Raw genomic sequence first — 23,244 nt, forward strand, 5'->3', positions numbered from 1 at the left:
TATGTATCTTCTGTTCTCTGAATGTAAAAAATATAAAATACACCTACATTCATTTCTCACTGGCAGTCTTGTAGTTTAGCAGATTTCTCTTTTTCATTGAAACCTGGAGTTGAATTATCTTGAGCCGGAAGGCATTCAAGGTGCTGTTTTTTGCTCAGCTGTATTTTTCTATAAGCACCTAATTGTTTCAAAAAGTGATGCACAGTATGCAAAAACCTGAATCTACTGAAAAATAAGTCTGTACAGCACTCACGTTAACAGGTGTTCTCATTAATGTAAGTAGACATGGAACAATTCTTGAATGTTTTATAAATACTCATAATCATGGCCAAATATGTTACAATAGCATAAAGATACATCAACATCTTTCATCCTTGTTGTGCAATGTCAGCACTTATTAACAGAAGACATGTGTGAGTAATAAACTAGGGGCAACAATACCTATTTCTACTTAAGTCACTGTATCTTAAATTAACTAATACTTCTAAATAAAAAGTTTGCTTGTTTATTAATGTTGATAATGCTTTACTGAACATAATGGCTGCAACATTGTTGGACCAGCAATGAGCACTTTTGCATCACTGAGGTTCTCTAAAGGCTTGACCCATTAACCTTAGGATTAACTCTCGAAAATCTTCAACTGTATCCAGTTTTGAGTATTGTCAACGCTCAATTAGAAAGTTCCACACATAGGGCGAGATTCTTGGATGATCTAGTATAGATTACCCCTGCAAAACACATGCTTTGGAATATAATCAAGAACATTCTATTCTAGCAATATGCGTTGAAATACAGACCCACTCTTGGTGCTTCCTGAGTCCCTCCACGTTTAGTCCTATTGTCTGAAGTCTAGGGCTTATTGACTGATGGGAAAACATAGTTTCAGATTGTTGTTCCCAGTCTTCAAAATGGATTGCCTACTCTACTCTGATAAAAAGTGTTATCAGGGGGCTTCCCTGGTGGCGCAGTGGTTGAGAGTCCGCCTGCTGATGCAGGGGACGTGGGTTCGTGCCCCGGTTTGGGAAGATCCCACATGCCGCGGAGCAGCTGGGCCCGTGAGCCATGGCCGCTGAGCCTGCGCGTCCGGAGCCCGTGCTCCGTGACCGGAGGGGCCACAGCAGTGAGAGGCCCGCGTACCGCCAAAAAAAAAGTGTTATTAGTAGCTATCCAAATAAACTACTTACGTTGCCTGACAGTACACAATGGTATTTTAACTTTCAAAATTCTATTACAATGGAGGATGAGTTAAATACTGTATGCTATGGCATATCAAACAATAGGATGTAATGCATTCACTGAAACGTATAAGGTAGATATAGCTTACCTATATATTACTTACTTAGTGCCCCTTAGGTGTGGGTTGTGCAGCCATATACTGGATAGACAATTGCCCTTGGCTTCAGAGTAATTATAGTGTAGTGGGGGGAATAGAGAAATCAATAGGGAACTGCAATGGAGAGCAGTATGGCCTATGATGAAATAGAAGCAGGATATCACAGAAGCACTTAGGAGGAACATCTATTTCAGAGAACGCTTTCCTGAAAAGCTGACATCTAAATTGATTTGAATAATATCATAGAGGAAGGCACAAGGTTCTGCACAAGGGAAACAACCTACTCTGAGGGAAGAAATAAGAATTAGTATGGGACAGCTGGACAAAAAAAAAAAGAAAAAAAATCGATATGGCTGGATTGTAGAGGTGCAGAGGAAAATGTGGAACAGGGGGGCTGCAGAGCAGGTAGGTGGCAGAGCACACAGGGTCTGGCAGCCTGAATTAAAAGTTTTATTTGCACTGCAGTGTACAGCTGTGGGGAATCTCAGAATGATATCAAGCAGAGGAATGGGATGATCAGATCCAAATTTCAGAAGGATCACTATGGCTACAATATGGAGCATGGATTGGAAGGGAAAACGTAGATGAGATGGTGGGGAGACAAAAAGATATTGTCATTAAATCCATGTGGAAGATGATGGTAGTATACATAGTTAAATACATTAAAATTCCATAACAGTATACATGACTTTTCATTAAAATATAAACACATATAATGTTTATCCATGAATCAAAAAAATTGAACAATAGCAATTTGGTGTACCTTGGGAAAAGGGAAATTTTGTGTTTGTTATACTTTTATATTTGGTAAGAAACTTTAAATTGGGCATTTCTTAAGTAAACACAGAAATAGTGACAACCATTCCAATTTGAAAATAGTGGGGACAGCAGATTCCCAAATGTCATGTGACTAAATGAGTAATTTTGCACAGTGAACATAGCTCAAGCTAGAAGCCGATCTGTGGTTGGCAGGGATTGAGTGGTGGGTACCAGCGAACACGAGCCCTGGGATGATGAGTTTACCTAGAGGCAGTTGCTCCCCCCAAGTTTAAAAATTAACATTAACAGCAATAAAACTCTAAGCTGATATCTTTATACACCAACTGCTTCGATTAGTCACTTTTTCAGTCGTTTTTCATATGAGCACCACAGGCAAAAGTTTTGGTGTAGCTGACTGCAAACGTGTAGAAACTGCTAAGCTATCTACTAATTACTTGGATAGTATTCTTTGATGAATATTGAGAAGACTGTTTCTCAGTAGTTAAAGTATTTTACTACAGGTAAAAGAATGAACACGAGTTTTGTTTGTCTTTTTTCTTTGTTTGGGTTTGGGTATTTCATTCATAAACAGAAAGGTAGAGTGGGCAAGTGATTCAGGGTGTGAATGTTCACTACGGGACCAGTTTTATTACGCAGAACAAATCTGTGTTGTAGGAATGCAGGGACCAAATTATTTGAGTGTCAAAGGTACAGCTCAATTTCAGTTAAAAAACACTGTTTCTTGAAAGTTTGACCTTAAACCTTGGATTTCAGAACACACTTAAAATCTGTCGTGTATATTGCCCAACATGTGTTTACGTTCCATTAAATAAGAAATTGCTTACATGAGCAGGTTATTTTGATATGATGACACCACTGAGGGTTCCAGTAAATGTACATGCAAATCAATCAACCCCAAACACATTGAAAACATATCCAATAAACCTCTCGAAACTAATGAACTCACGTTTGTTAACACAAAGGGAGTTGTGGATACGCAGGATCCTTTGGTGGCCAGGCTCATTTAGTAGCGTGTGGATTTTAGAACATTTCTCAGAGTCAGAAGAAACAGGGTAATTATAACATAAGGTTCAACATCTTTAGATATGTAGAACATTTTCCGTTGCTTAAAACAAATATTCCCTAAGAAAGTATAAAACATTTTTCTGACTTGCAAAGTTTTTGCAGTCTATCATTTAAATTACTTAAATAAAGGGAGCTTTACTGGTCCCCAAAGCTGAGAATATAACACCCTCCATGCATATTAGCTTGATCTTCTTGACAGACCAGAAAAGTGTTTGTGTGTGCCAATTAAAACGAAAATGGATCCCTAGTGGCTTGTTCCTCACCCGACTTCTGAAGACTGCTATCATTGTTTGCTAGGATAAGGCTGCTATCCAAAGTAAACAAACTTTTCAAAACTTTCATGACAGATGGGGGTTACAAATGCATTTTAATAAGAAAGTTGCCAAAGCAACTTTTTTTTTCTAATCAGCATATATTTACTTAACATCTAGCAACATTGGGAACACAAGGCAGATACTTTCTCACAAAATGTTTTAACAAGTAACATTTTTGGAAAGACAAATTGAAGACCTTTTACTTCTAACTGATATTTTACCCTCAGTTTTATGTTAACTTTGCTCGACATGTTAAGAAAAATGTTAGGAGTTACTCAAACCAGATTGTAATTTGAGACAGACATGCAGCTTGATAATGTAATTTCTTTGGTGGTCATAAACACCTTTGAGACCCAGTAATTTAACTATTAGTATAACCATGACAACGTCCATATCAAATGTGGAGTGTGATGCAAGATGAAAAAAAAATGTTAATCTGAGGGTTTTTTTCAAAGCATTATTGCTTCAATTTTAGGTCTTGACATCTCACTATGATGTGGCCAAGATATGTATTTCTTATGCTATTAGAATTAAATAAAGATACAACCAAAATTAATAAAAAAATTATTTTCACTTCAAATGAATTTGCTATACTTTGACATAACTTTTTATATCTACTTAATTTAATTTAAACATAATGGTTTCATCAAGAAGTCCAAAGTGTCTCCAAATATAGTAGCAATTAAATTCCATTCCTCTTAAATGGGTAATCTGCTTACTTGTAGAATCACTGTAGACACACGATTTAACATTTTTCAAGGCTCTTTGGATATCTGGCATATATTATTACACATTTCCTATATACAGTTTCAACTTTATTAAGATGGAATAAACCCTCCTTAGGCTCATCATCAAAGTTTGATCCTAAGCAAAATGTGAAAGATACTTAGTTCAAACATAGGATTGTTTTAGTTCTTTCTAGAATCTCAAAGAGTTTTTTGGGTGCTCCAATTCTGTTTTAGATATATGTTTTTTTTTCGTAGCAGGATAGTAGCTGTTTTTGAGGGAAAAAAAAAGAAAGAAAGAAAACATCTGAGAAACAATATTGGTTGATCTTTGAAAATTGTGCTATCTTTAGCATAACAGTAAAGAAACAAGCAACTTTTGTCTAAGATCTATATTCCAAATTTCACAACTGAAACCAAATCATCATGGTCCTTTTCCCATATGCAGAGTCCTTGACTGGTATACAACTGTTTGCTAAGAACTAGTGAACTAGAAATCAAGATCTTTGTAATCTCTTAATTCTGTCATTTAAAGTGATGCCAGTTTGATAGAATGGCATTCTCATTTTCCTCATTTGCTTCATTTTCTTCATTTGCAAAATTACTTTATGATAGTGGAAGAAAGCTGCATTTGAAGAATGTTTAATATGTGCTTTGAGATCATTAAAGCTGTAATCACTTTGCATACCAAGTGGTAGTATTCATATCCTTAATATACTAAAGTTCTGATAAAGTCAACCTTTAAAGAATAACGTATCATGACCAATAGTTTATATATAATTCCATGATACAAATGTGTCTGCAGTAATTACTCCCTCCTCTGAAATCTTGACATGAGCATTGTCTGTGCCACTCACATTGGGACTTTGTATAAGCCATTTTCTATTGTTATTTAGCCTTATACTCATATGTCCTGTTTATCCAAACAGGTTGTGAGCTCTTGAGGGTGAGAGTTGTGTATTCTTAGCTTCTAACAATGCGCCTTGCACTTAATAGATGTTTAATCAGTCCTTATTGATGATTAGGGAGATGTTCGGTGAGAAATACATCTTCTCATTCTCCTGAACTAAAATTATGTGTGGGGTTTATTCTGCAGTAGGTAAGTTGTTACTATCAAAGAGGGGAACACATGTCACTTGTTAACTCTAGCACCTTTGATAGTCTCCCAACATTCATTTGAGGTCAACTGGAATGGAAGTAGCCGACAATATTTAACCATCAAATATGTTTTACTGATGAGGCATCTATAATGTAAAGTTGTTCATTGATCATTATCACATACATTTGGTTATTATTTATAAAAGACTGAAAAATAACTAAAATAATATGTCTATAATGTTTCCTCTATGGAGCTATGAATAGTTTTAATTTGTTTTTTCATTATCTTTAGTTTTTCTAAATTCTCCACAGTAAATTTAATGTCTTACAATCAGGAAAAAAAAAAGTGATGTTCTGAAAATTTTTTGTTTCTATTCTGGTAAACCAAAGTATGGAAAATGTTAATAATATAAATACCATCCTACATATTAATTTCTCATTTAAATGAACATCCAACAGGGGAAAGACTAACCGCCAGAATGCATTTTGACAAGAGCAGTACTTAATTGACAATATTGAAAAGGGCAATACTTAAACATAAACCCTACTCATTAAAAGTCCTTTAAGCAGCCTTAAATTAGCATAACTATACTCCATTTGTTAATTAAAGGTTAGAAAATAAATTTCTTCTCTCCTTGTCTCTAATCAGTGAAGTTTGGAGTTGGGATGTACCTGCTTTCATCTTCAGAGGAGCCCTAACAAGGACACAGACTAAGTTATGTCCCTAGCCCAGGGAAACTATTGCAGAATTAACACCAGAGTCTTGAGGAATGTGTCTGTTCTGCGTGTTGCCCAGTGGATATGCGTATATAATTTCTTAGGCATACACTTATTACCAGCAAGAATTCAGGTGGTCATTATTTAGCGAGAAAAAGTTTCAGGCAAATTTCCTGACAGGTATTTAAATATATCTATTCTTGACAACACCAGAAAATTTCATTGAGACGACTTTGGTGCCAGGATATATCCCTTCAAAATACAACTTAGTGGAGATAAGGGATTTCAAGAGGCATTTGTCTAAAGTAGGCTTTGAAGCAAAGTGTAGACCAACAGCTCTTGCCTAAACCCATCTTTTCTGTAAGTTCTTCCTTCATCTACCGTATTCCAGCATCTGTCAGTTAGACAAAGCATGATACAGAAAGAATACATTAGCCTGGCTTAATATCAAATCTTTTATGTCTGTTATCAGTTCTATATCACTCTATAGTGTCATCAGGAGATAATCAAACATTTAGTCAAAGCTAACATTTACTGATATCTTTTTTTTTAAGAGTGTTGAAAATTTGATTGTTCAAAGTGCAAGTATGATTCAGCAAACCATTTATCAGAAAACCTAAAGAGGTAATGTTAAAAAAGTGGATTGAGAAACCTGAATTAAATGTGTTTTACCAGCCAAAGACTTTGAAACTGCTTTCCTGTGAGTGATTGGAATGGAGCAGAACAGTCAATTACTGACTGTAATTAAGAAGTGGATGCATTTAAACTGTAGAGAGCAGTAGCAGACTTCTCCAGACTGCCTAGTAACTTGAAAGATTAGTGGGAATACCAAGGAAAGGATGTAAACTGTATCTTTCTGGTAGTATGTTTTGAATGAATTGCATTCACATAGTTCTCTGATCCAGCTTCTCAAAATGAATTCATAAATCACTGGTTATGTACAATTAATGCAGTAATATATTTGGACAAAGAAACTTTTAAAGTACATTTTGCTCTTGGTTGTGTTAGGAGTAAAGATCCCCTTTGCATTGCGTAGCATGCCCCAAAACTGCAAATGCACTGCTGAAGTACTTACATTTTATCACTGTTTGAATTTACTAGACTGAAAACTGAACCATACTGGCTCTTTCCTAAACCCTCAGAATATGTTTGTTTCTGGTACTTTGAAAATGTTCCTTTTTATAATTTTAATAATGGTTTATTTATAGTGACAGAGAAATAGGTTGTACACTGCATTTGGGCTAATTGATTTTTCTTTGTGTATGTTAACAAATTGTAACATTATATAATACATTCTTAATCAAAATATTTACCTTCAGATTAGGATGAAGGTAGAGGTCAAGGACATTACTAGTTTTCTTGCGTTAGTTAGAAGTGACCTTATATTTTTAGATGACTATTTCTGTGGCAGCACTTTATAAAGTAAATATTTGGAACTTTATGTAAGTAAAGACCATTGTAAGTGTGTTCAGATAATTAAGCAAACATCAGCTTAACTGTCTTTTACTAGATACATAAAACAGAGGACTATTTGGAGGCTATTTTGAGCCATCCCGAATCTTGCACGCAATTTTACTTTAAAAAAAAGAGTGATAGGGCTTCCCTGGTGGCGCAGTGGTTGAGAGTCCGCCTGCCAATGCAGGGGACACGGGTTCGTGCCCCGGTCCGGGAAGATCCCACATGCCACGGAGCGGCTGGACCAGTGAGCCATGGCAGCTTAGCCTGCACGTCTGGAGCCTGTGCTCTGCAACGGGAGAGGCCACAACAGTGAGAGGCCCACGTACTGAAAAAAAAAAAAAAAAAAGAGTGATAGGCCCTGGTAATCTGTCAAACGCTAGTGTGGATAATTAAATTCCTCTTATTTTCTAATCTTTCACTTCTCATAATTTGAATGTACTTTGAATAGTTCCTTTTCTTACAATTGTAAAAAGTTGGAATCCAACTCACTCAAGAATGGTTGCATTGCAGCACTGAGTAATGTTGCATCTCTAAATAGTTTTTTCTAAAAATCAATGCAAATGAATATATATGTATGTGTGTAATCAAAGATTGCTTTAAAACTCCAGGATTATTGTCATTAAATGTTGCCATAAGAATCACTGAAACCTTCAGAGTGAGCTGTTTGGGGTAATAATTGTCACTTTAATGATAGAATTACAGAGACATTTTGTAGCATGATTTGTGATTTTCTGAACTTGTGCCACATTTCAGCATTTACCTCCTATTTAGAGGAAGTAAGGCTGAGAAGAGGTGACTAGCTCCTGACTGAGTATTTTGAAATGTCAGTCCTCTAAACCTCTGAAGCTTTGCTTGATGTGTGACAGTAGTTGGGAAATGTTCATCTTCCTGTTGAAACAAAAAGTCAACAATACAAAGGGAAAATCTTCACAGTTCAGATTGATAGCTTAATACGAAGAGCGTGTCCACACCCACTCTAATCAAATTCTTGTCTAAGTAGTCCTTTATGTGTGAAATCAAGAGCATTGCTCTGTTTTCTATAGGGCCACATTCTTCTCTCACAATTCCAGGGAGAAAAAGATTCCCTGCAATGAAAAACGTATAGTTGCATGCTAAATATTGCCAACTACTTAACAGCCCTAAGAGTCTGGAACAGGAACGTTCATTTGATAAGTACTCTCCATGAGAGGTTCAAATATGTAAATGAACTTTTATTCTAATGTACTCCCTTTGTGGGGAAATTGGTCCTTTATTGCTTTCCTATAGGTCTTTATGATAGGAAAGTAGAAATAGCCAAATGTTATTCGTTAGAATGACCTTTCAGAAAAGTCTGCATTAGTCTCTTTGGTAAATAATCTGTTTTAGTGCCCTCCATAAAATGAAATCAAATATAGAGATACTATTTGATTTGAAAGAGACAAACAGGAAAGAGCCAAAAGTGCAGAATGAATTCTGACACACCCGAGTGCATTTTTCTGAGGTTCTGACTTAAGTGGATACTGTCTGCATTATTCTGAACTTCCTGGCTTGCTTTCTCCATGAGTTGGAGTAATTCAGCTTTAGGCCTACTCTGAGTTAATTGTTCTATTATTAAAACAATAATATATTTGTTATGACATGAAAAAATCGTTTATAGAGAGCAGTTCAAAATGATCCTAGTCTCCCAGTTTCCAGAAAGACAATTACTGGAATACAAGAAAATATCTGAGTGTATTAAAGTGTGTTTTTTAAAAAAGTATATATTTTTTAATGTAAGAGATCTATTTTATTTTATATGGTTTGCTTACCTCTCAATTTTTTTTTTTTTTTTTTAGATCACAACAGTATCAGGAACTGAGTTCCTTCTGCAGTCAGATATTGACTTCATCATATTGGATTGGTTCAGCGCTATCAAAAATGCAATTGACAGATTGGTATGTATTTGTTTTGGCTGTTACCTTTATTAATTAGAATGTAGTCATTTAAATCTATTGCTTAGGCATAAGCACACATGCATTTAAGTAGATCCTATGAATTGAGAGTTAGTAAGTTATTTTAAGTTTAAATAGTCCACGAAAACCATTTTCAGTAGAGAGGATTTGTGGAACTAAATGTCATTTGATTTCTCTCTTTCAAAAACACAGTGCATTCATTTTTTTTCCTGAAATAACACAAACATTCATTCACTGAAGGCTGTAAAAAGCACACAAGAACTTAATAACTACTGAATTTTCACATTTTCAGTTTATGCAATCTATAATACATATTCTTGAAAATAAATATCAATGTATTTAAGCCCATACTCACTGTTATAATACCAGTAAACAATAACCCTTTGTATTGATTTTCATTGTTCTTCCAGCTAAGCTAGATTGTTCTTCTCATGAAAATTATGTATCTAGAACTTCATGAAATTACCCTAAATTCACACATTTAGAGTATGTTCTTAAAAGAGTCAAATTATTTAAAACTACTCATTTTATACTGTTTCTCGACCAAACATCTTATTTTAGGACACTAATATTTGCAAAATCTTGAGAAGAAAATATTCTTGAGCGCTTTTAATAATGTATACAAAAACTACAACATTTTTGTGTAATTTTACTGTGATTTAATCACACACTTCCATTATATAACTTTGGGATCAAAACTTTAAAAAATAAAATAACAAATTGACTTTTCCCCATCATCAATATAGTTCCCTTATCCAGGCACACATGAGTACTCACGCACACACACACACACACACACACACACACATACACAGAGATTGCTTTTGTCATTAAGAGTGGACTCTGGAGTCAAACTTCCTGCATTTGAAAGTTTGAATCCAGGTTCTATCATTTACTAGCTGTGTGGCCTTAGGCAAATTACTTATCTCTTTTGGCTTCAGTCTCCTTGTCTGGAAAATAAGGATAATAATAATAATACCTACCTCATAGGATTACTGTGATGATTGAGTTAATGCATGGAGTGCTTGGGGTATGCACAGCATTTAGTAAGTTTTATATATATATATGTATGTATATGTGTGTGTGTGTGTGTGTGTATATATATATCTCATTATTAAATTTGAAAATTGAGCTTAGCTTAGGGGCCCTATTCCAAAATAATTATCTTATTTCAAACTTCTCTTTAACAGCAAAATAGATCACAGAACTATTCAGTGCATTTTTTCTTCCTTGTAAAATTATCCCATCTAATTGTCATTTCCAGCCAAAGGATCCAAGTAGTCCTTCAAGAAACCTGGAATTATTTAAAATTCAGAGATCCTCCAGTACTGAACTACTAAGTCACTATGATAGTGATATAAAAGAACAGAAACCAGAGAACAGGAAATCTTTAAGTAAGTATTTTCTTTTGACTTGCTCATTTTAACTCTGTTTAAATGCAGTGCTTATGAAATATAAATGCATTGAAATGAGATTTGAGCCAAACTCATACTACTCATGGAAGATTCGTAGCCATTTTCTGGCCAGGGATTCATGCACTGGAGGGCAGTCTGGGCGCTTTGCATGCGTCATTGTTGGTAATGCCTTTTGAAAAAATAATTGTTCCAAGGTCATGGTCTCTGCTTACAGCAAACCTCTGAATCTCTGAGTAATAACCATGGCGTTCAGATTGGTGATTGATTTTGAGAGTGGGAAATGTCAAGTGTCTCCAAACCTTGGTAAGCTGACTATTTGATTTCCATACGTTAAAAGATATATGAGTGACCAGCATAGTTGGCTCAACATAAACCAACAGACTATGCAACTTTCTACACTTTTAGACCACCAGAAAGATTTAGAAATGTGGAATGTGGATTAGATGTCCTCCAAGGTCACATCTATTTCTAATATTCTGAAAGAAATGAATTTGAAATGAAAAGGACCAGTCTGTCCACTTATATAGTGACCTTGAGCATATCTCTTAACCTTCTTCACTCTGATTATTCCTCAATAAAGGAAGTTATGAAAAAGTGTCGTGCATATCTCACAGAGTTGACATGAGTCTCAGCTTCCTAAAAGAACAAGTAGATATCTCTGGAATTAGAGAAAAACAATTTCCCAAAGTCTTGTAAATTATAATACCTTTCTTGCATCATCTGTCTACCTACACTGAATCTTCTGAATCACCATTTTTTCTGCAATTTCCCTCTGACCGAAGATCAGTGTAGTTATATCCTAGCTTTTTGAACTTAAGGAGAACTCAGTAAGTAGAGAAAGGCTGATTATGGAATATCTCCTTATCTACATATGTATATGAGTAAATATGCTAGATGACCATATGTGTAGATACACATATTTGTGTGCATTAGAGAGTATTATACATATTTATACATAAATGTACATGTACATTCACCCACATGACAAGAAAGAGGGAAACTATTTATATGTGATACTATATCTTCCAAATCTAAATTATTAGGAACCCAGATCTAGAAACAGCATGACAACTTTGAGTAAGAGCACCCTTTCAAAACTGTCATTATTCAAAGAACCATACCATAGTTTCAACAACTGTTAGGTACATTATTTAGGTAGCAGTTGTGTTAACTTAGAGCTTAAAATTATCAATGTTAGTGTCTTGGACTGTATGGTGCTTTCCAAATTATTTGTGGAAGATAAACAATGCCATTTTTAAAAGTTTTCCATATGATGGTACAGTTTGAAGTTATCTCATTTGAAGATTTCTCTTGAATTCCTGGTCATTGTCCCTCTTGACTTCATATGGGATCAGACATAAGATTTTAGAATTAGAATTCAACTGTGAGTACATAATTAATGTTAACTACATAAACATTTGTAGTGGATATAAAAGGATGCATGAGGCAATGAGCAGTAGCTCTGGAATCTCAGATATAATTGCTGGTTTGGAGGAGACCTTGGCACATTTCTGAAGCCTAAAGCTCAGGAGAAAATAAAGGTTTATAAAAGTGTGTGTGAGAAACATTGAGGTAAATGGATTTTGTATTCAGCAATAGTCACTTGAAATGTTTTCAGACCATACTGGGGAAAAAAATTCCTACAGGTAGAACACCAGCCGCTTCTCTTTAGAATTTATTTTTAACTGGGAGAGACAGTTATTTGTCTATTTTGGGCTTAAATTCAATCCTGTCTAAAGACAAGGAAAGAGACGTATGATTCATTCTATTCATTTCAAAATGTATTTAACTGTATAATGACCTCATATTCACCTTTTTCTTTGCAGTTAAAAAGTAATGATAGCTAACAAATACTGAGTACTTACTATTCAGGCATTGTTCTAAGTGCTTGTCTTATATTGATTTACTTAATCCTTCTACTAACCCAATGACATAGGTACCATTATTAACCCTATTTTATAGATGAGGAAACTGAGGCACAGAAAATTAAAGCAACTTGTACAAAAAACAAGTTATGGAGACAAGTTTCAAACCCAAGCAAACCGATATTAGAGTCTGTGCTTTTAACCATCACACTATAGTGAAATGAACAAATAAAAGGTAAACTTAGTTTATATCAACCTTGGCCTTGGGTGGAAATATTACATTAAAGATGAGATCCATATAAATCAATAAACTTAAATAGGGACCGAAAAACATATTAGCAAAAGAATTAAAACCAGATGTTGCCTTTGGACTTTGATTTCACTGTTAAACTAAAAGGGTCATTTAATCTTTACTGCTAGCCCTAATTTTAGAAAATGCTTCGTTACTGTATTTTGGTGGATATTTATAGTTGTAAGCCTTTTTTAGGACTAGTATATTTTTTGCAACGTAGGATGCAGTTAATATCCATCTAATACTTTGAATGAAGTTCATTCGGTATTTACATATTCATTTTCATTTGAAAGGCATAATGATTGACCCACCCACACAATATCAAATTAGCTATGCATTTAAAATAGTGATTGGCATATTTTATATTTGATGCTTTTTAAAATATTTTTTCAAGTAGGAAATACGCTCTGTGAAACCCCTCTGATCTCAGTCCCAGATTTGAGCACCCAAACTTAGGTTTTTAAAGCATGCATTCGGTTTTATGTCACCCTCTTGAGATTAAATAATTATGTGGAGTTAGAGAGTCACAGTGTCTCCTTCCTTATTAGCAGTCTAAGAACAAACTTTATTGTCAGTTTGCTGCCTTTGGCTTCCTGTGCCCTTGATGTTCCCACGAGTTTTGTCGCCAAGATTGTAGACAGATAAAGCCAGAATTACTTTTTTTAAAGGCATGTGAACATCATTAGCAGCTAACAGGTGGTCATTTCATTGTCCAGTTTCTCTGTATAACATGGGAAAAAAAATATGTACTTTCAGTGAGTGAATCAGAAAGTTAAGTGCTTAAATATACTTTCCTTTTTAAAATATGATTCTAACCTGCCAACACTATTAAGTACTAATCAGATATTTTAAGATATCAGTTGAGTCTAACAGACAAGAAGCCAGAAAATTCAATGTAAGGGCCAAATCACTGTGGGAAATTCAGGACACCAGCATGGGATGAGAGTGGGAGAGCAGCTCTCCAGGGAGGGCTGTTATGGAAAGTGGAGAGTCAGTCAAAGAAAATGCTAACATATTTTTCCGAGGAAAGAGAAGCGTCTTCCACTGATGGCAAAGAGGAAAAGCTCAAATATAAATCCAAGAAACCTTGGAGAGCTTTCTGAACTTTTCTGAGCTTTACTTTCTAGATCTATAAAAATGGATCTAATACTGTCCTTGCAGGAGCAAGTGAGAATGTGAAATTAGATATGTAAATACTTAGCTCACAGCAGGCACTCAATAAGTAGGAGCTCTTATTATTACCCTCTATGTCCCCAAGCAGATGGCAGCAAACTAGGGCATGAGCCAAGGGTGGTGTCTGATAGAAGACTGGAGCAAGGCATATATACTTGACATCTTCTCTCTGAGTGTAGAGGAAATAGGGGAAAGGAGCCAGAACTGGATATGGGAGTTATGGCTGCAAAAATCTGAATATGAGCAGCTGGTCTTTTCCCTGGCGACTCCCTAGGTGAAAATGGCAGCCAGGGCATTCTTGGGAGCAGCACACCAGGAACTAGCACAAGGGAGCCAAGAAATACTCTTGATTCATTTATGCCCAGAAGAGCAGTTCATTAAGAAACTCCAGTTGATGGAAAGGATTCAGCATCTAGCCATTTCACCATTGCTTTAGCCATACCTCTAGTTTATTCCCTCATTCATGTATTTATTATTTTTCATTAATAGATATATCTGAAGCCACACCACTAAAATTCCTGGCTCCACACATCTGTACTTTAAACTTTTAAAAATTATTTTTGTATTTAGATTATGCTGTAGGAGTAGTATATCTCATGCTAATCAATTGCTAAGCTGTAAATCCATGTATGGAAATCTTGAATAAGTTTATACAAAATTGATACTTAGCATTATAAATAAGCACCCCAAAATGAACATAAGTTAGAAGAATAAAATCAAAAGTAATAGAACCGAAAGGAAATGGGTTTCCTATTAACTGTCTTTTGATGAAAGCATCATAAAAACCAAATGTATTCTGGGTGAAATCCTAAAAGTATTTTAGATATGGATTTCCTAATTCCACAGCTCCTTAGTGATGTATGTAACAAGAACGTATGTACAAGGCTACAGGAATAAAGATAAGAATGGAAAAATTGGATTGAGATATTTATACAGTGCAGAAAATGAAAATGCTTGTGAAACTTTAGTGATATTTTTGTTTAAAAATTTGCCTGCAAAGCAATAATGGTCATGCCAAGTGAAAACAAGTGTGATAGAGAAGGCAGTTCATTTTTGTGCTAATCTAAATAATTATAATACTGGCCATCCACAACTGTATGTAGACTAACTTCTCAAAATCCAATTGTAAACTGGTGGCTTAGACCTCAACACATTTTCGTAAGGAAACCATGTACTAGCCACAAAAGCACACTTGAATCTTATGCAATCATTTTGAATGTTGTTTCTAGGGAACAGTTCATTCTGAGTTTGTTGCACCTCTGTCCTAGGAGCTCTGCCTTCCCAGTAGCATTGCTTTCCATCTGGTTTCCCTTTTTCTCCTCCCCCCACCCTTACACCAACTCCACCAGTGCAATCAGGATTCTCAGAATGGCTTTGGCCAGGAGATTCCTGGACCCTGAAAATCCCCAGTGATGGCAAGGAGGGAATGCAAGGCCTCCAAGCCAGAAGAAATAGTCAGAAAAGGAGAGAATGAAGGACTGCAGAGGAAGTTTTTGCAGCATGGGTGGGGAAGTGAGTCCTCAGCAAGGTCAGATGTTCTTTGTAAGACATGTATGTAATGAGAGATTAGTCTGGCATTGTCCCAAATGTTAACATTTGTTGAATCTAGGTGGTATCTATAGGAGTGATCATGATGCTGTTGTTTTCTGTATGTTTGAAAGTTTCACAATTGAAAACTGGAGTATATACACACATATACACACACACACACAATTAGGCATTACTCATGTTCACAATTCAATAAAAGAATATATACATTTTCTAATTGTAATTTGAAAATTTTAAGAGAAAAGTCAAATTTTCTGAGTATGAGTTACATTAAGACCTCTTTAAATGTAAAACATTGATAAATCACTGTTTTCCTACTTTTTCTCCAAAAGCCAATATATTTTTTCTTGTGACTATTGTGACCTTTCTGGTAACTATATAATTAACAAAATTTATTAAAATGTTCATTATTATCCGAAATGGAAAAGTCATACTAGTTTCCTGGATAAATATGTAATTAGCAATTGTTCAAAACATATTGTGAGGCCTGTTCTGGAGAGTCATATAAATACATATGTTAAAGTTTCTTCTTATTAAGAATTTTGTATAAAACAGCCTAATCTTGCCAATGCATGAAAATAGTAAGATGAATAAGCCATCTGCCAAGAAAATGAAAACAATATTAAAATTGCACAAAGAAATTATATCTAGCTCTGAAGAAACAGAAAAGCTCTTACCTGGACACACACGAAAAAAATCATAATAGTTGTGTAGAATATTATGGGTAAACGTGTTGTCAGAAAGATCCAGATTCAGATAAGGTGGTCAATTATCTGATTCTTTTTTTTCCCACTAAAATCAATATTGGTACCCTGGCACCAGTTTCATTCAATATCCACCTGAGAAAAATAAACTATTGAACTGAAGTGTGAAAATAAAAATAAATTTGTTTTACTATAGTTATGTTGACTTAAAAAAAACCGCACAATGTGAGAGTTTTATTTGGGACAAAATGAGGACTGCAGCCCGGGAGACAGCATCCCAGATAGCTCTGAGAAACTGCTCCACAGAGGCAGGGGGCAAGGTCAGTATATATGTGATTTTGGTGAAGGGGAATACATGCAATCAAGCACATATTTTTTACAGACAGTTTCTGCTAGTCCCGTGCAGGTTACTGCTAGTCACAAGGAGCAGAGGTCGCCATGAAGGATTTTAGCACTTTTCCAGATATGAAGAGATACAAGAATTGGGGTCATAAAATTGGCTCCTGAAAATATCTAACTATCTGAAGACCTGTTCTGCCAGTTTTTCTCAGAGCACAGAGTGCCTCATTTCTGCTCTCCACCTGAACTCCTTTCAGGGGGTGTTGAAAGTCAGCAGCTGCAGCAACACATGATTTAATCCTTGTAGAGGTAGATGGCAAGTGCCAATAGAAAATGCCAGTTCGTAGTTGACATTTAAGACACAATATCTAAGGAACAGTGAGTGTCAGCTCTCTTCTTGATTGTTTCCCACAGGTTAAGGGAGTTCTTTATTTCAAAATATTCCAGTTTGGTGAAGAAAAAAATGAAAAGTTTTAAAAGAAAATTTACATTGCCAAAGCTGGAAGAGTTAAACATTATGAGAAAAACAAACAAACAAACAGTAAAGATTAAATGCACACTTGATAATCAGACATCTGAATTACTTTGTCAAAACAGTATTATTTAATTAAAAAAAACAAAAACCAGTATTATTCACGAAGGTTCCAGGGCTTCACTGAGGCACTGTGTGACCACAGCAATTGTTCTGACATGTGTTTCCAAGACAGTTAGCAGCAATTCAAGTTTCCTGGGACCCATAGATTACAGTCTCTTCAAAACATTCAGTTCTCCGTGAATCATTGGATAAGAGGACTTAGTTATAAGCTGAGCAAAGGATGTTCTGATTAATCTCTTCCTTCCCATCTAAGGGGTTGATCTCGCTCTCTGACCTTTCAGTGTCCATTGTCATGTATCTTGTAGCATCAGCTACTCTGAAAGTCTATCTAACCCTATCAGCACTCAAGCACTAGATCACCGCATCTCCTCTTGACCCTGGCAGTAACTCCCTGACCATATTTCCCCTTAGATGAACTGCATTTAATCAATTTCTGATTTCATTAGGTCAAATGGCATCTTTCTTTCAATAATAGGCCAGATCCAGAGGGCTGTTTGCTGTAACTCTCCAGCAATACTTCCTTAGCATGAATACACTACTGTGATGGTAAACAATAGAAAAAAATGTCCTTTGATCTCCTCTGAAAGTGTCTCCTCTCTTTATTCCATGACCCTAGAATGGGCATATATTAATATTTTCTTGTAAAGTTAGGTATATGATATTTGTTTACTGGTGTCATATCAAGTTTAAAGTATCTTAGCTAAACATGATATTTAAAGCATTCTTACAGTGAATCTCTGTGCAGAAAAAAGCATTCTTTTGAATGCAAATGATCAACTCTTTCTGTGTACAGAATTTATTTGGTATACTCCTTTTTGTTTCTGGAGTGCGGGAATAATGCTATTTTTCTTCAAAATCCTAAAAAAAAAAAATTTGATTTTTAATGCATTTATTTGGGTGTCCCAAATAGGCCCAAAAGTATGCTTAGGGAAAACATTTAACTGTAAACATGTATAATCGATGAGATTTTCTTGGAAAATAAGTTTATTTCTCATTACTCATAGTAAAGCCCACATCCATGTAAGGAAAATCAGGTATTGCTTTCCTCCCAAAGTATGAGTTGTATCCAAAAGTACCAGCTCTTTCCATCGAAATGCAATAAAATGTGATCTATAACATTAGGACTCTTAGCTTCCTTCAAGAAATGGCTTATGAATGTCTGGAGAATGGTAAATCAGTCTGCCAATTCATCTTTCTCTGATTATTTAAATAGAACCTAAATACTCCTGCTACCCAATTTCAGTAATGTAAATATACCCTTTTTGTATACAAAATCAATTGGCCTAAAAAAATAGAGGTAAAATAGGAGATGCGATGGCTAAATACGAAATGTAGGACTGGGATAGTGCCGTCAGAGATGGTGACCTCCAAACTGAAGTCAAAGGTTAAGAACAATTTCTAATTAAATTACTGCGTTTGGAATGGCTCAAGTCCAAGTTCCTCAATAGAAAGCTATCACTGAGTCCCCTTCTCCAGTTTTTTTCCCACCTCTCTCTGACCCATGATTTATGTTCCAGGAAAATGACAGTTATAATCCCTGATGCACGCTACTCTGTGCTGATGTTTATATTTAAATCAGTGTCTTCTCTTTGCTAAATTAACATCCCGTTCAACTCAGCTCAAGCCACACCTCCTCCAAAAAGCTTTCCCAAACCTCTGTGGTGAGTTAGGAGATCCTTAGTACTCAGTGCATATCTCTACCATTGCAGTGGCCAAAGTGTGTAACAACAAGCTAATTATCCATGTCTGTTTGTCTGTCCACTAGACTGCCAGACTCTAAAGAGAACTCTAGTTTAGCTTTATCTGCAACTATCAGAGTGGCTTGATGATATTTGAGAGTACTCAAAATGTGCAGTGTTAAATTAGTGAATGAATGGATGAGGATATTCAAATGGCCATTATCAATGTACTTCTCATTCTGTGCTAAAAATGAAGATAAAATTGCTGAAACATTTTTATGAACAATAATGGATTATTTCTTCATCCTGACTACTTGTACTGGTTTGGTATTTTAAGGTCACTATTTGTATGTCTCTCTTAGTTTTCTCTTAGAACTGTAAATCTCAAAGCAATGGTATATTTTTGCAGGTATCATGTACTGTACCTAGCAAAGTCATGTATAAGTAAGTGTTTTATCATTCAATGAGGATAAAAGTGACTAAGATTTTGGGGAGAGAAAAGAGAAAAGCCTAATCCCTTTGCTTAAAGTTACTGTCCTCTCAGTATCTTTCTATCATGCATTCTAGCCTTCTATTTTTTTAATAGATCTTTATTGGAGTATAATTGCTTCACAATACCGTGTTAGTTTCTGTTACACAACAAAGCAAATCAACCATATGCATGCATATGTCCCCATATCCCCTCCCTCTTGAACCTCCCTTCCATCCTCCCTATCCCATCCCTCTAGGTGGTCACAAAGCACGGAGCTGATCTCCCTGTGCTATGCTGCTGCTTCCCACCAGCCAACTATTTTACATTCTGTAGTGTATATATGTCGATGCTACTCGCACTTCTCCCCAGCTTCACCCTCCCACCCCATGTCATCAAATCCATTCTCTATGTCTACGTCTTTATTCCTGCCCTGCAACTAGGTTCATCAGTACGTTGTTTTTTTCCCCAGATTCCATATATATGTGTTAGCATACGGTATTTGTCTTTCTCTTTCTGACTTACTTCACTCTGTGTGACAGACTCTAGGTCCATCTACCTCACTACTAATAACTCAATTTTGTTTCTTTTTATGGCTGAGTAATATTCCATTGTATATATGTGCCACATCTCCTTCATCCATTCATCTGTTGATGGACATCTAGGTTGGCACTATTTACAATAACCTTCTATTTTATTTGAGAGAATCACTCTGGTTCATAATTATTCTTGATGCTGTTCTGTGGGCTCTGACTTAGAATTTTCAAGGCTGTATTGGAGGCGAGAAAGAAGAAGACACTCTATAATGTACAAAAAAGATAGTAGTTTTGATAATTTTTAGAAGACTCTGAGAATAGTTTTCTTTAAGGTCAGCATATTTATAAAAATCCAGTAATTTTATAAAAATCCACACAAAAGTTAGAAAAGTGTTGTATGCACCTTCTTCAAAAGGTTATATGGGATTGTGTCAGAAATTTGTGTCTAACAATCGGTATTTTAAGTACAATTCTTACCGCCAAGATAAGCTAACTATAAGATTTGGACAAGTTTCTTAAGTTTCCAGAAACTGACTTTTCAGATAAATACAGTGGATAATTTTTATATAAATATAAAGCATATATACAATATTGTATGATCTAAGGAGATAATAATATATTAGATCTAAGGATAATGTATATACTAGATCTAAAATATATCTAAGAACTATGTAGATTTATATTACAATATAAATATTAGATAATGATTTCTAAATGGGTGTACTCTGAGTAAAATAATCATGACATTTGTCTACTATAAGTTCATCAAATTTTCTCTTTAGAAATATAGCAGGAATGCACTTTGCCACTGATTTGAACAGTTGGCGAAATCAGATCAAACAAATGCATAATTTATCAAAGGCTTAATTTTTTAATATCTTCATTATTCTATTGACTCATAGCATTATGTACACTTTTATCTCTGTTTTATTAAGGGATTCCGAGTGTTATGGGGAATAAACCCTTGGTTTTCCATTCCTGAGTGTGAGCCTGATGTTATGGCAATCTCTAGAGATTAAATGTCATGAAGTATCAGTTGCCTTTTCATTCTTGCATAAAAGAGCAAAATGATGCAATGGTAGAGTTTTGACAGAAAGTTATGTAATTTCACTTAAAAACAAGGAAAGATATTGTTTAATTTTAATGTTTTATATATGTGTGTGTGTGTGTATATATATATATATATATATATATGTATATGTATATATATATTAGAACCAAGCCAAATGTCATAACACATCTGGTGATAAAGAGATAGCTTTTCTTTTTTTTTTTTTTTTTTTGCGATAGCTTTTTTTGACTAAAGTAAAACTATCAAACCCACATGAATACAGAGCCACTTATACAGAGTAAAGTGAGAGATGCTTAAGATCTGGTCTCACCAAAGCACACTCTATTGACAGAGACTGGTAAGCATTCCAGGATGCCTCCCTAGGCCCACTCTATCTGAATGAAGGGGGTTGATATGTGGCAGGGGCAACCCTAGCTGACCAAGGTTTCTGTCATCTGCTGAAGCCAGGATCTCCCTGTTCCATTAGCTTGCAAGTGCCTGAGGGTATAAATCATGACCTTCTGATGATTACTCCTCATCATCCCCGCTACCTAAGGGCGGAGTCCGAAATATATTGGTGTTCAATATTAAATGTCTGACTGAGTGAGTAAATAAATGACAGAGTGAGTGAGCTGAAAAAAAAGAAAACAATTTTGAATTTTATGTATGAGAAATGAAGGGAAAGGTTGAAATGTGAGGCACTGACCTCTTGATGGGTGTTTTAGTTTGGATTCCTTCAGAAACAGTCCCTGAGACAAAGATTTGAGTGTAGGTAATATTTTTGGGAAGTCATCCCTGGAAATACAGGTGGGAGATGGGGGTGTGGAGAGAACCAGGGAAAGGAAGGCAACAAAGGAAAATATAAGTTACCTGGAGTTTAATACTGCTATGAAATGCTGGGAATTTTTCAGATTGAGAAAACAGGAATGGCAGAGAAGAAAATGGGTACGTATTAAGATAGGAAAGAAAGAACTATTAGAGCATAACATGTTTGGAGAACACCCTAGACTGGCGAGCCTGTAATACACAAAACATTAGGGCAACAACTGGAGATCAGATTGGAAATGAGCAGGAAACATTGGCAAAGAGTCTTGCACAGAATGCTAAGAAATTTTGATTTATACTATAAGTAATGGGTGCCTAGTGACACACTTTTATGCAGGCAGGCAGGCAGGAGACATTTACAGATCTGATATTCAGAGTGATAATTTTGGCAGAAATGTGGAGAATGGCAAAGAGACAGGTAGCACAAAAAAAGTGAAAAATCAGATATAAGGAGATACATCAGGAAACTATTACAGTGGACCAAGTAACGTAATACAGACTGAAACTAGGTAATTAGAGTGGAGAAGGGAGAAAATTCCAGAGATTTCTGAGGGGATATTGACAGGTTTTCTTGATATGTATTGGGAAGATTCTTGGCAGTTCCCAAATACCCATTGCTTCTGTGGTTAGGATAAAAGAAACATCAGGATGCCTAGGAGTTCAACAGAACTGGCATCCTATGTCTCGTTCTTTTAGGATCTTGCTAGATTCTTGTACTTAAAGTATGGTCTGTGGATCAGCAGCAGCAATATCACTTGGGAGCTTATCAGGAAATACAGAATCCGGAGCCCCATCCCAACCCTACTAAACGGAATCTCTGTTTTAACAGGTGATTTATATGCATATTAAATTTTGAGAAGGACGCTCCCATATGACAAAAATAATTTCTCTAAGTACTTTTTTGGAAGTCTTGAGCCAGAGAGTGGCCTTTGAGACTTTGACAAGACCTACTTATGTAGAAGAGCTATCTGGTCTGCCTTTATGTAAAATAACCCTACACGTGGTTATTATCACGTTGGCCATGCCATGGCACTGATTTTGGATGGTGAGTACTTATTTCATCTCACCAACCCCTTTCAACCCCTAATTGCAGACTAACTGAGACAGAACCAACTTACACTTTCCTTACAGCTTTTGCCTGTGCAAACACCCAAGTCATGAACTCTGACTTATCCATGTCAAAAAGTCAACAGCTCTAGCCAAACAACAACCACAATAATGAAATTTTAGCCAAGAATAAACTACCCTCACCAAGACAAACATCCAAGAAACCAAAGCTCCAAACAATTCCTTGGAAGTGATTCACGAATTCCCTGGATGTGCTCACGTGCA

The 23,244-nt window shown here is 35.6% G+C and overlaps 1 protein-coding gene across 1 annotated transcript in view; it reads left to right on the forward strand.

The window, feature by feature from the left end:
• ARHGAP15 (Rho GTPase activating protein 15) overlaps positions 1 to 23,244 on the forward strand; it is a gene marked incomplete at its 3' end in the record, with an annotated part of 621,352 nt that overhangs the window by 307,388 nt on the left and 290,720 nt on the right. The window contains exons 7-8 of the mRNA XM_082841317.1: positions 9,305 to 9,403; positions 10,686 to 10,815. Of these exons, the coding sequence (XP_082697443.1) occupies positions 9,305 to 9,403; positions 10,686 to 10,815 (229 nt within the window). The remainder of the gene's footprint in view (positions 1 to 9,304; positions 9,404 to 10,685; positions 10,816 to 23,244) is intronic.

The sequence above is a fragment of the Leucopleurus acutus genome (genome assembly GCF_964270905.1).
Source record: "Leucopleurus acutus genome assembly, chromosome: 6".
NCBI lineage: Eukaryota > Metazoa > Chordata > Mammalia > Artiodactyla > Delphinidae > Leucopleurus > Leucopleurus acutus.